The following is a 14,941-nucleotide window of genomic DNA, read 5'->3' as shown; positions in this document are numbered from 1 at the left end:
GTAACACCACGCAGTAAAATCGCTCACAAGTGGCCCAAACACAAAAAGTCTCCTTACTACCTGAGAATCTCCAGTCTTTATCATCGAAAGTGTCCGCGCGTGGAAGAAAAACTAACGCCCTATACAGAGACTAACAGAAAGGCCCCAGTTTCTGCTCTCCGAGTTCTCTTCTGATGCCGCTGGACTGTCTCTCCCCTGACCCTAATGAACAAATGTTTATTAAAAAAAACACTGAGCAAGACAACAAATTAAAGAAGAGACATAAAAAAGGAATAAGGCTGATCACATAAATTCTAGAGATAAGCAACTGACCTTGCTGGCAGAGTTTTGTTTACCAGCAAAATGCAATCTATCAGTAATCTATATTACTTTCATGAGAACAACGTCAGAAGATTAATGTGTTTAGTTTTTCCAGTCTCTATTCCACAGAGTTGATTTTGCCACTGAAGTATGATGAGAGGGAACACTGCTGTAGGACTTGCCTTCAAGGGTCTGACTCCTCTTTCAAAGACTCTGTGGCAGCTCGTGTGAGAGTGGGGGTGCACACCCAGCGCCCTGGATAGACTCCCCTCTGGGCGTCCAGAGTCTGGCCTCCCGAAGCTCTCCTTCCTCCAACGGGTGCAGTCCCTTCTCGCTCCTCCCCGATCTGTGCAGTGGGGCAGCTCTTCAGAGCCGGGTGAAATGGGTCCTCTTCCAGATGTGAAGCTTTTTTTGGGAGCCTCTGGGAAGAAAAAACACACAAGAAATTCAAGGAGGTTGTTATTCAGGTGTGGTCGAACCCTGGTGAAGGAGACGATTTGCGCTGCGAATAGCGAGCTTTCCTGGGGACACTGACCTGGTTGAGCAGGAAGCCCAACCCGTCCATAAGGGCGGGGCTGGCCGAAAACACGCCTCGCTGGGAGAGATGCGAAACCTGGCAGCGTGCCGGGGCGTCAGCGGCGCCAGCCCCCGAGTCCGGGATGAGCCAGTGAAGCTGTTGCACTTCTGTGCAGGGGCTCCTGCCAGTGGGCCGGCGCTTCAGGGGGCCTGAAGTGGGTCCCCTCCTATCTGCACGGGTCTTTGGGATCTCTCAGGATGGAAAAGCACTACATGAACGCAATTAACTCGTCTACAAATTACAAGGAAAAGACCACAGCATATACAGTGTTCTCCCATATATTTTATTCTTTAAATACAAATGTACATATTCTATTCATGACTGGAGTTAACATGCCCCACCACATTCATGACACGAAAGAAGTATTCAGATTCTTTTTTTTTTCTTTTACGGCCTAAGAAGATTGTGTTTTATGAACCTTCTCTTTTAACCTCGCTGTTTAATGAGCATCATGGTTTTCCTGCACATACACGCAGCCACACAGTGGCGAGACAGTCACCATCAGTGCTTTCAAATGAAAACCTTGGTGGTTTCAAGGTTTTTTACACCAGTAAGGTTTATTCTGGACACGTGCAGGACCTCTGGGGAGCGCTGCTCTGTCTAACCAGGCGTTGCCAAACATGTCCACACAGTAGTTATTTAATAATAATTAATAATAATTGCTTATACTTATATAGCGCTTTTCTGGACACTCCACTCAAAGCGCTTTACAGGTAATGGGGATCCCCTCCACCACCACCAATGTGCAGCATCCATTGTGAGCAAGACTGCTGGAGAGAACGCCTAGGGAGCCCGGGACACTACTGACACCATCTGTTTCCTGCTGAATTCCCCAAATCAGGGTGGAAAACCCTGTGAACTTACTTTCTGCTGCCAACTTCTGGCAGCAGGTATAGCTAATGTGCTGCAGCCTGTGTAGTCTTGTACAGCACTGTACGGCATGTTAGTACTGTAGCACTCAGAGCTCCAGCTGAGCTCCTCACGGTATCCCAGATAGCAAGCCCCACACACACATTTTTGAAAACATTCCTGGTGCTGGACAACCTTTTAATAAAAGCAATACAACCATTATCAGTATTTGACTGTTCATGTGTAACAGCAAATTGTATCAGCACAGAAATTTGCTTAAAAAGTTATCTTTTTCCAGGAAATGACAGAGGATTATAAAATCCCAGTTATCTCTGTCAAACAACTGCCAGATATTTTAGTACTTTTTTACTGGCCTTAATATTTTACCAGCCTGCATAAATTGAGCACACCTGTAAAGGGATTTTCCAATTTGACTGAGAATGAGTTTGAATTAATCACCTGACACTGATGCACCAGTAAATGTGATTCAAAGGGCTTGTTTCAGATCTCAGAACAGCAAGCAGCACCTCAAAAATATCCTCCACCCAAGGAATAGGTGGGGTGTTTTAAAATGGATGGATCACTCTGCCCCCGGTTTAACCTGACGCAGAAAGAAGAGCTTGGGATCCAGAAAAACACTGGATTCTCAAGACAAGTTGGAAATATACCACGTATATGAGTGTAATGACAATAAACTTGAACTTGAAACACGTTGTCAGCACCTTCCCTTGACACCTTAAAGACCAGCATCAGGAAATGATGACCAGACGAGCAAAATAAGTCCAAGCTAAATTCGAGGCCCTAAATAGTACCTGGCCTGGCAGGTGTGGCAGGGCCCGACGGGCCGTCTCGGGTCGGTGCCGCAGCGCTGGCTGCCCCTGTGTCCGAGCGCAGGGGTCAAGGGCGCCGCTCAGCCGTGGGCCCTGGTGTTGAACAGGAAGACCATGCCGAGCGCCATCAGCAGGCCGGCAGACACTTCGGCCAGCTTGCCCATCCGCCAGCGCGCGCCCTGCGCCCGCCGCCGCAGCTCCTCCTGCCGCCACCGCTGCGCCCGCTCCCGCGCCAGCTGCTCGCCGTAGTGCTCCCGGTAGAAGGCGTCGAAGTCGAAGATGGGCCGGCCCCCGGGGGCCCCCTGCGGGGCGGCCGGCCCCGGCGGGGGCGCGTCCCTGGGCGACGGCCGGCCGGCCTCCCGCACGTCCTCCTGGCTCAGCAGCCCGCGGTCGTACTTCCTGCGCAGCCCGGCGCTGCCCAGGACGCTGTAGGCCTCGCTGATCTGGAAGAACCGCAGGGCGGCCTCCTTGCTGCCCGCGTTCTTGTCGGGGTGGTAGAGGAAGGACTGCCTGTAGTAGGCCGTCTTGATCTGCGCCTGCGTGGCGCTGGGGGACACCTCCAGGATGTCGTAATAGGCCGTCCTGCTCCGGTGGAGCGGCGGCGCCTTCCCGGCGTGCCCGCTGCAAGCGCGGGCCGGCTGCAGACCGCCCGCGAGCCCCCGCGCCTCGCGCCCGGCCCTCTGCCACGCGCGGTGCCCCCCGGCTGCCGCGAGCACGGCGCCGCGCGCCGGCCAGACGAAGCGGACCTTCCGTCCGGGGCTTGTGAGCGGCGCGACCCCGTCCTGCCCGGCAGGCAGCTCACCGTGTGCGGGCAGTGCGGAGTCGCCGCCCTCCGGGGTGGCGGGCTCGACCCCAGCCTCATCCGTCTTCCCCGGCCAGCTCCCAGACTCCCCGGCAGCCGGCGGACACTGACACACGCCATGGACTTCGTTAACTATCCGAGCGCTCGCCTGCGCAGTGCCGAACCCCGCAAACGCTGCCTTTTGCCGGCAGGTCAGGACTCTGCAGGCTCCCCTTCCAGCTCTCCAGCTGACCTCCGCCATCGCTGCCGGCGAACAAGCGGCAGCAGACAACGTCCAGTAGGTCTGACAGCCGACCAATCACAGAGATACACTGGGGCGCGATCGACCAATCACAGAGAGACTCTGGGAAGCACGCCGGAAGGTGCGGCCCAGTTATCCAATCAGAGACGACCCGGAAGCCGTCAGCGTCACGTGTGGAGAACATGTTACACAAGAGCGCACTTCTGAACTCATATTGAATAACGCGAAGTAATCAGAAATAGAGTAGACTTTCATCAGTTTCAGTTTTCCCACGGCTTAGTACACAATCGTACATCAGTTATAGTGAAGAAAACGTATTACTAAATATGTAATAGACGTGGTCTGAAATACTGAAAACTAAATATTAGGTTTTAGAGGAAAAATAGTATAGAAAGTATTATAAACAGAATTATAAAGAAATTATTTCTACCACGTATTATTACTACGAAATGTCTGTAGAGGTTTCACAGTATTTTTGGAGTAGACACTGTATTGCTACTAATTGTTTTAGTAAAACAGAATTAGTATATTCAGATAAGGTCAATGTAAATCTAACAGCAGCGCTAAGTAAAGCGTACTCAGTAGGAACATTATGAGCCAATCCTACAAAAAGCACAGTAGCTCCCATCGACTAATCAGCCTAAAAATATTCAATCTATGCATACCGTAAAACGAAACGCGAATTACTTTAAGAATTCGTCTCTCATGTAATTGCGGTTTATGATACACTCCTTGAATTAGAAAAAATGAAACACTCTTTAACAACTGAATTCCAGCCACTGAGTCGCAGAGTGATGATGTCATGCAGTCCGGCCATGTGTCTCTGGGAGACGTGAGGGGTAGCCGAGAGTTTGTTGGGGACTGTTCGCCCTCTTTCTGTGTTGCTGGTTTCAGTTGAAAACCAAACATGTCTTCGAGTTGTCGTAGACCCGAGCATATGGCACCGCCAGAGGTGGTAAGTGGCCTGTATTGTGCTTAGTTATTCCGGTGTTTTCATGAACACGGGCACCAGACGAGCAGTGCAGAAAGCAAGCAGGGCTTTTAAGACCGAGGTGTGGTGCGCTTTCCATGTTGTACTGTGTTGAATCTTTATAAAGGCATGTTCAGAAGTTGGAGGCGGTCTTTCTACCTTTGCTTGTATTTATACTTCAGTGGTATAACGTTACGATGACTGTCGTTGTGTAGGGTGTTTAAGGTGCGCACGGGAACTTTTCTAGGTTTTAATGTGTATGCATATTCGACGGAGCTGTGTTTAATTCTGTGTAGGCAGTTTTTACTGCTAATCTTGTTTACCATCTGATGTTGTTTTCTTACTACGAGCAAATTCAGCCGTGAGTTAATGATCTTTTACTTATTCCATCTACTGCTGCACAAGATATGAATCCTCCCGATCCCACTGTTTACTCGCCAAGAAGGCCAAATAACGTCCGTGAACAGACACAGTAATATTAATATATTTAAAACAGCATCTGTCTGAAAGAACTGTATCCTGTCTAAATTGCCAAGAGGTTTGCTCGGATCGTTTTGTTTTTCTACGCTAGTTCACTGTATGCACTCTAGGAAAAGGAGCATTTGAGGTTTTTGAGAAAATCCGTTCTGACTAATGGTTATACATAGTCATAGACATAGACATCGTCAAAGTAATGCATCTCACTGCAATTAGAGGGCCACTTTAAGGTGCAGGTAATTTATTGGGGTCGAGCTGCCCTTCTCAAAGCAGGTGAGGAGGAATATTGCTGTCACACAGGGCTCTGAAGCCGGATCCAGTGCCATGTGCCAACTGCTTTTTTTCTTGAAACTGGCAGGGTCATGTGATACTTGCTAGAGTAATCCTGTGCTCTTTTCATTCTGCAGTTCTACAATGAAGAGGAGGCCAGGAAGTATTCACAGAAGTAAGAGTTTTCTCTTGTTGTCTGCAGATTGTACTGGAAATTCAAGTGTTGTTCACAGCATTTGACTTTATACCTGTGATCACTGCACTGCCTTGCTGTTAATCTGAGATTTTGAGTCAAAGGTCAATTCTGTGCCTCCTGTCACAGTTTGCTGATTTCTGATCTGTTAACTCTTGTTAGAAATGTGTTCTGTGCTTTCAGTTAAATCTTCTTAAACTGTTGCCTTGCATTTTCCACTGATACCCCTTCTACCTGTCTATTCTATCCCATTCTATTACACTGCCTCATTTCTTCAAAGTCTGCTTTCCTGATGTTGGTTGTTAATTCGGACTCCATCTGCAGAGTTTCACATATTCCTCCAAGCACACCTTGTTCTGATCAGTCAGTTCTGCATGCTTGCAGTGCCGTGCAGTTTGCTCCTGGGTTTAGAGAACATTAAGAACCCCCTTGCCTCTGTCTTCTGTGCACATAGCACCTGTTTCACTGTGGCCAGTTTCCCAGCAGCAGTTCAATACCTTCCGGCTCTCCGAGTCTGCCAGTCGATTCTCTTCGTGTGACCCTGGCGGTGTGGTTGGGTTGCAGCTCCCGTATGATCGAGATCCAGACCCAGATGTCTGAGAGAGCCGTCGAGCTCCTGAACCTGCCCGAGGACCAGCCCTGCTACCTCCTGGATGTGGGGTAAGTGTCCGTCCCCGGGGTCCTGGCTGTTTCAGGGTGACTGACCGATGCCTATAACTGCATGTCAGTGGCCTTTAGCTTGGAGTGTCCATGGTCCTCCGTAGCCACAGGGGGTTCTGCTTTTCATACAAATTGAGTTTTATTGTTTCAAGTCATTTGTTTTCTTCATCAGCCTTTTCACGGGTCTTTAAATAAATCAAATCAATACTGATCCTGGTCATAGAATTGATTTAAGAACTCCTGCCCTCTGTCGCTCACAGTTCGTAAAATATCTTAGATTGAAGCCTTTTTTAAAACATTTGATTCTCAGAGTAGTCTGTGCATTTTAGCAAATCTTTCATCAAGGCAGGCAGTTTTCTATACATTTTCCCTGTATGAGTCACTCCTGTTTTTATTTGGATCGGTTTTGGTTTTGTTCATCCTAGACTGAGTCTGACCCACTTCAGGTTTTCCAAGCTTCTGGCTGTTGTCCTTACTGTAGTGATGAAATGGAAAGATAGATCACGTAAAGCACTGTTTGTGGCGTTGGCTTGTGAAAGAACTTGTACTTGGTAAATCATGACATGGATCTTGCTGCTGCGGCGCTGGAGCCTGACGTGTTCCTCTGCTTGGTGGGTGCAGGTGTGGCTCGGGGCTCAGTGGGGACTACCTCTCCGAACAGGGACACTACTGGGTAGGAGTGGACATCAGCACGGCCATGCTGGGTAAGCCTGCAGCTTTCTTTTTCTCCACACCGCACCCCGACACACACAGACACACCTTCAGATCTTAGTGATCATTGCAGTGCTCTTACTGCCTGCTCTGTAATCTGTGCTCCCATTTCTCATAAAGTTCACTGGAAGCCAACTGGGTGTGGAGCTCTATCTTGGATACCCCTGCCTGGTCTCTCACTTTCACTAGTTTAGTGCTGTGGTTTTTAAGTACAATTCTGGCTGTTAGAGCCAGGTGAGATAAAATACTTCAAGCCTGCTTTCTCCGTCTCCTAACCCTGCCTTTGTGCTGTGAATTAAATTTGAAATTTCCTCTTGGTCTCTAGAATAGAGCTGCCTACCCGAGCACATCTTCCACAACTTCTCCTGAGTCTAGAGAGCTACAGCTTTGTAGGCTTTATAGGAAACTTAAACCCCTCAATGGACGAAGACCTGGTTAGACATCTTCCTCTCAGTCAGAGGTCCCCAGTCCTGGTCCTGGAGGGCTGATGTGTCTGCAGGTTTTCCAGGTCTCTTTTAAAGAACCAACACCCGAAGAAGGGAAAAAGTAGTAAATTGGTCCAGTTAAGCCCATAATGAGATGATCATGTAGTTAGAAGCCCAGCTGGCCTGAAAACCTCCAGGACCAGGACTGGGGATCCCTAATCTAAATCTTTTAAACTGTTGTGTGTAACTGAGAGAGAGAGGTGTGCTGGTGGAAGAACTAACTGAGCCTCACTATTGTGTGTCCTGACATGGGCTCAGTTATCCATAGGGAGAAAGGACCAGAATCAAAAGACAATCAAAGTCCCCTGTTATCCAGTCTCCTCTGTGTGGTGGTTGTGCATGTGACTCAAAGCCCTCTCACGCTTCTGCTCTGCCTGTGCCAGATGTGGCCCTTGACCGGGAGGTGGAGGGAGACCTGCTCCTGGGAGACATGGGACAGGGCCTGCCCTTCAGGCCCGGTGCCTTCGACGGGTGCATCAGGTAGGCCCCGCTCCCCCGGTCTCACCCCGGCCGGAGCCAGACCCCGCGCGCGGCTGACGTCTCGCTTGTCCTGTGTCTCTGCCAGCATCTCGGCCCTGCAGTGGCTGTGCAACGCGGACAAGAAGACGCACAGCCCCCCCAGGCGTCTGTACAGGTTCTTCAGCACGCTCTATGGCGCATTGGTAAGAATGGCCTGCATGCCGGGGGGCTTTAGTAGAGCCGAGTGTTAGCTGCGCAGCTTGGAGGCCTGGGACTGCAACCTCTTTTATTTCCCTTGCTTTTGGGATCATCGGATGTCCTCGTATCGGTGCAGGATGGGCGTCCTTGAGCACAGTGAGGGTGGGGTGTAGACTGGAGCTGCAGTAGGGGACAGGGTGCCGCTGTCTCTGGAAGCCCTGCGCTCCCGCGCAGGGGTCACTGTTGTTGCCAGCTCTGCCTGTCTTCACATTCACCCCTTAATCCTCTAGCCTGGCACCTTATATTTTGGATAGACAGGGATCTCTAGGCTGCACACTTTCTCATCCACATCCCCCACATTGAAGACCTCAGTTTTCTCCGTCTGTATCTTCTTCCTGCAGCGTGTCAGTGAGTATCTGTCACTTGTGTGTGTCTGTGTTTAGGCCCGGGGCTCTCGTGCTGTGTTCCAGATTTACCCCGAGAACTCGGAACAGGTGAGGAAAGGGGTCTTGCCGTCGGTGCTTTAGAGCTAAGGTTTCATTTGATCTACCTCTGCTTTTGCATTTTTCTAAATATTTGCGTTATTTTTGAAAACTCAGATGTATTTTAAGATGGTTTTGTACATGAATTGCAATCTGTCTTTCAAGCCAGCTGTTACCCTCTAGTCGGTCACTGTTCTCATCCAGATAACCAAAAGATTACTACGTACACCCCCTGACCTGTTTATTTTATTGTGTGATAGCAGGATGGCAACACTCAATTATGCAGCCTATGTGCATTGTAATACACAATTATCCAAAACACACACCTGACCTTTGTGTGTGTTGGAAGGAAGGAGCTATTCCCCATTGCTCCTGTAGCACTCTGTATCTGGTCCTTCACAAACCTTGCAACGAAAAGAAAGAGGGAACTAATGAAAACAAGAAGAAGCCATTCAGACCATTGTACACCTTCAGTTGTGAACAGCTAATGAAGTTAGAGTATCAGAAAAGCCTGAGGGCTTTGCAGAGCTGTCTCTCTAACAGGTGTCGCACCTCTCCTGATCGCAGCTGGAGCTGATCACGTCCCAGGCCATGAAGGCTGGCTTCACTGGGGGCATGGTGGTGGATTACCCCAATAGCACCAAGGCTAAGAAGTGAGTAGTGTGCTTTCCCCTCCTGCAGGCGGAAGAACTAGATTTGTGTGTTTTTTCCATATAACCTTGAAATGGTTATGGGGCCTTAATGGGTCGTAGTGAATATCAGTTGTCCCCAGGACCCTTCCGGTGGTGCTGCAGTCTTCCTGCCTGTGTTATAATGGATAGTTGGGATATTATGATTTACACTTGCTATCACTAAGCCACTCACTGCTCCCTCTCAGCACTGGGTTCCTGGGTTCAATTCCAGACCTGGGGTGCTGTCTGTGTGGAGTCTGTATGTTCTCCCTGTGTTTGTGTTGGTTTCCTCCCAAAGTCCAGAGACATACTGGCAGGTTGATGTGATGGACTGGCTTCCCATCCAGGGTTTGCCGTGCCTTGTGCCCAGTGCTTGCTGGGATAGGCTTCGGCTCCCACATAACCCTGAACCGGCCGAGGCGTTTAGCAAATGGGTGGATGGATCACTCAGCGCTTAAAGCTGATGTGATTGCTTAATGTGAAAAAGTAAAAAAAAAAATGTCTTCAATGAGTAGAAGACTCTTACAAGTTCTCTTTCTTTCTCTCAGGTTTTTCCTCTGCCTGTTTGCTGGGGTCTCTGGAGTCTTGCCGAAGGTACTGATCCAAGAGCAGCATTGTTTAATTGGACGGGATAGCTTGGCGTAAGGCACTGAAAGAGAAAATACGTCCGAGCCTCAGAAGTTTTTGAGTGACTTAAAGGGGCTGGATTGTATGGGTGTTTCTGCCCGACTGAAAGCCTGTCTGTGTGCACTTGTCTTTCAGGGCCTGGGCACAGAGACTGTGGACAGGGGGGTCTCTAATCAAGCAGTATTCACTGGACAGAGGTGAGACATCCACACCATTAACCTACTGTGTGAGCTGCTCTTGTCGGACACCCCACACCAGGGTCCACAAGCTGGTGGGAAAGCACAGTTACATCCGATACAATGCTTGTTTAATTAGTGGTTTCGATATTACTTTAAGGGAAGTTTTGTTAACATTATGGAGTGCGTGACTTAGGGCTTATCTGGAGGAAGCAGTGGCAGCTCCTAGTGTAGGGTAGAGCAGCCGGACCCGGCCCTAGGTGACATTCTGTCACACAGCGGATTGCAGGACCAGGAATCAGCTCCCTAGCCCGGCTGCAGAAGCAGCTGTGCCGCTGGGAAGGCTGGGAGTCTTCACCCGGGGCCAAAGCTTCCCTCTTCCTGGCAAAAGAGCCATCCCAGTGACGCAGCGGACCTGACAGTGCCGCAGCCACGTCCGGGAGGCAAGCCATGCTCCTGCAGGCCGTGCTGCTGAGCTTTGCAAAGCGCCAGGCAGAGACTAGATCTGCAGGTGTCGTGTCGGAGCAAGAAAGGCTGTAAACATGTCAGAGTGTCTTCGCACAGAAGGGCTCCTCGTCTCTTCGCTGTTCCAAATTTCTTTCACACTTACAGGCCTCGGCATTGGTCACTGTGCTGAGTCACTCTCTGCCTTCTGTTGCTGTATTTGGGAGAGGCGCTTTCTTGAGTATTAATGCAGCTTTCCAATACCAAGCATTAGGGCTAGGAAGGTCTCTTGTGTGGCGCCAGCGGTGTGAATCCGGCTGGCAGTGCCGAGGTGCAGGGGGGAGGGTGTCTGGTCTGTGGCCCCACAGCAGAACAGGCCTGGCCTCCCCTGCTCTGCAGGGGCCGAGGGACCGAGAGGAACAGGGAGAGGGCCTTCGTCCTGCTGGGCTGGAGAGGCCACCCTGCAGGTTTTCCTCCCTCTTACAGGCTCCTGTCGTGCTCACAGGCAGGGGCTCAGTTGTTCTAATACGCATGTCGCCTTTCTGATATACTTGTTTGTGTATCTGTGCTTTAAAGAGGACTTCATCGCAGCGTTCCGGAGATGTGGTGTTGGTAGAGAGAGTGGGGTCTGCCCAACTGCACGTTACACCTTTTCTCCTCCTCTCAGGTCCCGTTTCAAGCAGATGAAGGGGAAATCGGTGAAGAAAAGCAAGGACTGGATCCTGGAGAAGAAGGAGAGGCGGAGACGACAGGGCAGGTGAGACGATGTGACTGCTCCATGCCTGGGGAGAGAACAGAGTCTGCAGTTACTGCAGGGGGCCACTAGGCGGCACTCTCGGAGTGTCTTTCAGAGCCTTTTAATGGCCACGAACGAAAATCAGCTGAGAACTGTCAAATAAATAGTGCATGGTTGGGTAATTTTTTTTTACTTAAGATTAAAGTTTTAGATGGCTTTTTCTTTGCAAAGCATTGCCTTGGGACCTGTAACATTCCACTGTAGAAGACAATGGGCAACACATTGAGAAGCTTGTGCTCTAAAGCTTTTAGTAGAGTTAAAAGCCTCACTTTGCCCGCTGCCCAGCAGGGCTTCAGACTCTCTTCCTGCGTGCCCACAGTCGGCACAGCTGGGGTGTGCTTTAGAGGTCACTCCCTGCTGCTGGGCAAAGTGACCACTGCCCCCCCTCTTCATGGGGCTTGGAAAGAGCGCTTGTGTGGCACCAGCGAGCGGCAACAGGCAGGGGGCGACCTTCCCTTCCCTGCGCTGCGCTGCGCATGTGGCCACAGTGCTGGAAGGCAGGGCTCTGGCCAAGTGGACAGTCCTCTAAAGGAAGAGCCCCCTGCTTGAGCAGCGGTGGCGAAGTGTGGTGATGTGTCAGGCATTCCCGATGTGGCCTGCTCAGCTCTGTGCGCCTGTGACTGCTGCCTCTTTCCTCTTTCAGAGAGGTCCGTGCCGATACGAAGTACACCGGGCGACAGAGGAAACCCCGGTTTTAATCAGCGAGTGGGGCGTGACCATGTCCTCCGTGGCGTGAACTTTATGAACTGGGTTTGCTGTGCCACAGAAGAGGGGAGAACAGGTTGGAAAGGTGTTCCTGGCCTTGCGTTTTGGAGGAGAAACTTCCCCGAATGGGAATTATGAACTGCTCAACCCTTATATCTGCAGCTCAAGCAGAGAGCTCTCCAGCGCCTTCCTGTATAATCGTTCTTACTACAGTTTGCTTTTTTTTCTGGAAATCTACAAGTGCTTTTTTCCCCCAGTGTCATGAAGGCAATATTGGGTGATTTGCGAAATATTCCTCATGACCCATGAATAATATCTGATTAAACTCTTTATTTTACCGTGCCCATCTCCTTAGGAAAATTTCATCAGGATCTCTTCTTGATGCAGCACGCTGGTTGATCACTGTTCTGTGCGTGACTGGTCTTTGCTTCACTCAGTGCACACATCCATGCTTCCAGGCTGAAGGGTACAAGGATGGCGAAGCCCGCGTGATGTGCTCTGGTAATCTGGGCTCGGTCCAGATCCAGGCCCGCTGTGCTCTGGTGATCTGGGCTCGGTCCGGATCCAGGCCCGCTGTGCTCTGGTGATCTGGGCTCGGTTCGGATCCAGGCCCGCTGTGCTCTGGTGATCTGGGCTCGGTCCGGATCCAGGCCCGCTGTGCTCTGGTGATCTGGGCTCGGTCCGGATCCAGGCCCGCTGTGCTCTGCAGAGACTTGTGCGCCATGCTCTCGTACAGCGCGGTGGAGAGAATGTCATGCCCGACAGTGGTGTGCTCCAGGTCTCTTTGGCAGACCCTGAAGCTGGATGATAGAGCGCACAGCTAGGAAATAAACACAAAGACTTGCAGCATTATTGATCTAGGAGGACCTAGGCTAGGAGGCCACCTGTGTCACGATGATAAATACTTTATAGCCCTCTGGAGCTGTCCTGTTTACTTTTTGTCTGTGGAGAGCAAGTGATTCTTGCACAGCAGAGATAGACGACTCCAGTCTTCAAGCTCTGTGGAGTCTTTTTCATTTCACCTCTGATCTTAGTTGCTTCACTGAGCTCATCATTGGGCTAGGTACTCATGTTCCGTGTTTTGAGCAGTTGGTAGTTATATAAAGTCCCTATAAAAGCTGCAGACCTTCATGATGAGCTCACTTTTCCTGTGAGTGATTTAATTTGACTCCACAGCTGGGTGTGTATAGCAGTGCTACTCAAGTGTGGACCTGAAGAGCCACAACCTGTTTGAAATTCTCAGCACACGAGGACTGGCAGACAGTGCTGAGCAAGACCATTGCAGTAACTGATTCGATCAGTGGAGAATGAGGCTCCAAGTCTAGGAACAACGGTCACTATTGCACTAATATCACTAATATGATTTATTTTCCTACAAGAAGCATTTTAAGTAAAACTGACAAGCAGGAATGGGTGCCTTTTCTGTTTTGGAAGTTTCAAGGATCATGAGAAATCGGGGGACAGTTGTGCATTGGTTAGCATCCCTGCTCTCAGTGCTATGGCCCTGTTTTTGATTCCTGGGGTGCCAGCTGCCTGAGCTTGCTACAAACATTTGCTAAATGTGAAAGGGTTACTGAGCTCTATAACACAACTTTTAAATATAAAACTAACCCCTACGTTTCCTTATATCAATCATTATTCTGTTATTTGTTTTCCTTGTTAGTGCACTTTTTTAGTCATTTAAAAATATAGTGATGTGAAAAAGAAAATAAACCCCTTTTTAAAGGTTCTATAGTTTTAGATCTTAAGACATATCATAAGACATTCCTTACAATAGATAAATCTAACCTCATGTGATAGAAACACAGAGATTTTAATGTCAGTATCAGCCACAATTCAGTAGCTTTGTGTGACACAGCAAGTGCACCCTGTGACGCCCTTACGTGTGGAAACCCCTTTAGTAGCAAAAACGTGAAGTACACGTTTCCTGTAAGAGTTTAGCAGTCTCTTACATTACCTGGGAGGAATTCTGGCGCAGCAGGGCTGGGGCCCTGGGTTCAAACCTGGACCCGTCAGTACCGCCGAGGGCCCACAGAGGTCGCCCTGGTCCCGGTGAAGCAGCGCTGTAAACATGCGTGAACTCCGCAGAGCACAGCAGGGCGTTATCATGGGCAGCCTGTGCGGAAACAGCGGACTATTGCACTTTGAAGAGTGGCGGTACCGTGGTTGGTCTGAGGACTGAAAAAGAGTGATGACGACTTGGTGTGGGGGGGGGGAGGGTAAATGAATTAAAGATCCTTCTGTAGTTGCGATCACCTGATGAACTTCTGGGTGGCGTCTTCGGGGTTAAACGGGTATGACCCCGTCTCACCTTTGGATGCGCGCTCTCTCCCTCTGAGCAAAGACGCGCGTCCCCCCCTCCTCTCCAGCCGTGCCACGCGCGTTCCCGCCTCCCTAACCCCCCCGCTCCAGTGCGCGCTCCCGCCCGCCCCTCACCACCGCTTTCCGTGGAAGGGAAAAAGAGGAGAGGAGAGTGAGCGAGTGGCGACACGGAGAGCATCTTCTGGAGGAGAGAAACTAGTTCAACAACTACAGCATACACCATGAAGGACCGCACACAAGAGCTGAGGAGTGTAAGTCCCGTTGGTTCGGTTCCGGGGAGCGGAGCAAGCGGTGGTTTGCTGCTGTCGCTCAGGGGGTCAGTCAGCGTGTGAGATCTCACCGCCGAGTGGTGCACATACCTGGGGCTTCACTGGGAAATGGGGATACTTCTCACGGCTCCCACTTCCATAAAATGACAGGATCGTGCGTGTCTTGGTGTCAGCTGAGTGTTTTGTCAAACACGGCGCGTCGCCCTGCTCCTCTGCAGGGCTGGAGTGAAAGTGTCTGGGGGTGTCCGTTCAGCAGCTGTTAACCCGCTTTCAGGATAAAATAATGGATTTTTTCCTGAAGGGTTAACGGTGAAAACGGCGAGATACTGTCATTCTTGGGTAAAACGTCAGTGCAGATTCTAAGCGCAATGTTCAAGTTTTTTTTTTTTAAGCTGGTGTCAGAAACGCTGTCATTTCCGCGCTGAAG

General features: G+C 50.2%; 3 protein-coding genes across 5 annotated transcripts in view; 2 read left to right on the top strand and 1 right to left on the bottom strand.

Annotated features, from left to right (window-relative positions):
- Nucleotides 1-299: 299 nt before the first annotated feature.
- On the bottom strand, nt 300-3,644 carry LOC107079949 (dnaJ homolog subfamily C member 30, mitochondrial). Of its 3 annotated transcripts, none has more exons than XR_011183697.1 (3): nt 2,539-3,644; nt 836-1,108; nt 300-721 (listed from the first exon to the last, which is right to left on the bottom strand). XR_011183697.1 is itself a non-coding variant. In XM_069184132.1 (1 exon), exon 1 carries the CDS (start codon nt 3,597-3,599, stop codon nt 2,637-2,639), a length of 963 nt encoding a protein of 320 aa, XP_069040233.1. In that variant the 5' UTR covers nt 3,600-3,644; the 3' UTR covers nt 1,140-2,636. The 3 variants fall into 3 exon arrangements, 1 of the variants encoding a protein (XP_069040233.1); XR_001480846.2 differs by having other exon boundaries at nt 301-721; nt 836-1,066; XM_069184132.1 differs by lacking the exons at nt 300-721; nt 836-1,108 and having other exon boundaries at nt 1,140-3,644.
- A 587-nt stretch (nt 3,645-4,231) lies between these two features.
- Nucleotides 4,232-12,284, top strand: bud23 (BUD23 rRNA methyltransferase and ribosome maturation factor). Its single transcript, XM_006640806.3, has 12 exons — nt 4,232-4,554; nt 5,454-5,491; nt 6,074-6,169; nt 6,791-6,873; nt 7,749-7,845; nt 7,931-8,027; nt 8,466-8,516; nt 9,072-9,157; nt 9,724-9,769; nt 9,938-9,999; nt 11,090-11,179; nt 11,862-12,284. Exons 1-12 carry the CDS (start codon nt 4,507-4,509, stop codon nt 11,914-11,916), a joined length of 849 nt encoding a protein of 282 aa, XP_006640869.1. The 5' UTR covers nt 4,232-4,506; the 3' UTR covers nt 11,917-12,284.
- A 1,440-nt stretch (nt 12,285-13,724) lies between these two features.
- stx1a (syntaxin 1A (brain)) overlaps nt 13,725-14,941 on the top strand; it is a 102,180-nt gene continuing 100,963 nt past the window's right edge. The window contains exon 1 of the mRNA XM_069184133.1: nt 13,725-14,496. Within this exon, the coding sequence (XP_069040234.1) occupies nt 14,467-14,496 (30 nt within the window). The 5' untranslated portion in view covers nt 13,725-14,466. The remainder of the gene's footprint in view (nt 14,497-14,941) is intronic.

The sequence above is a fragment of the Lepisosteus oculatus genome, chromosome 26, assembly GCF_040954835.1.
Source record: "Lepisosteus oculatus isolate fLepOcu1 chromosome 26, fLepOcu1.hap2, whole genome shotgun sequence".
In the NCBI taxonomy this organism is placed as follows: domain Eukaryota; kingdom Metazoa; phylum Chordata; class Actinopteri; order Semionotiformes; family Lepisosteidae; genus Lepisosteus; species Lepisosteus oculatus.
Note: the sequence above shows the minus strand (reverse complement) of the source record. Positions and strands in the feature narration are given on the sequence as shown.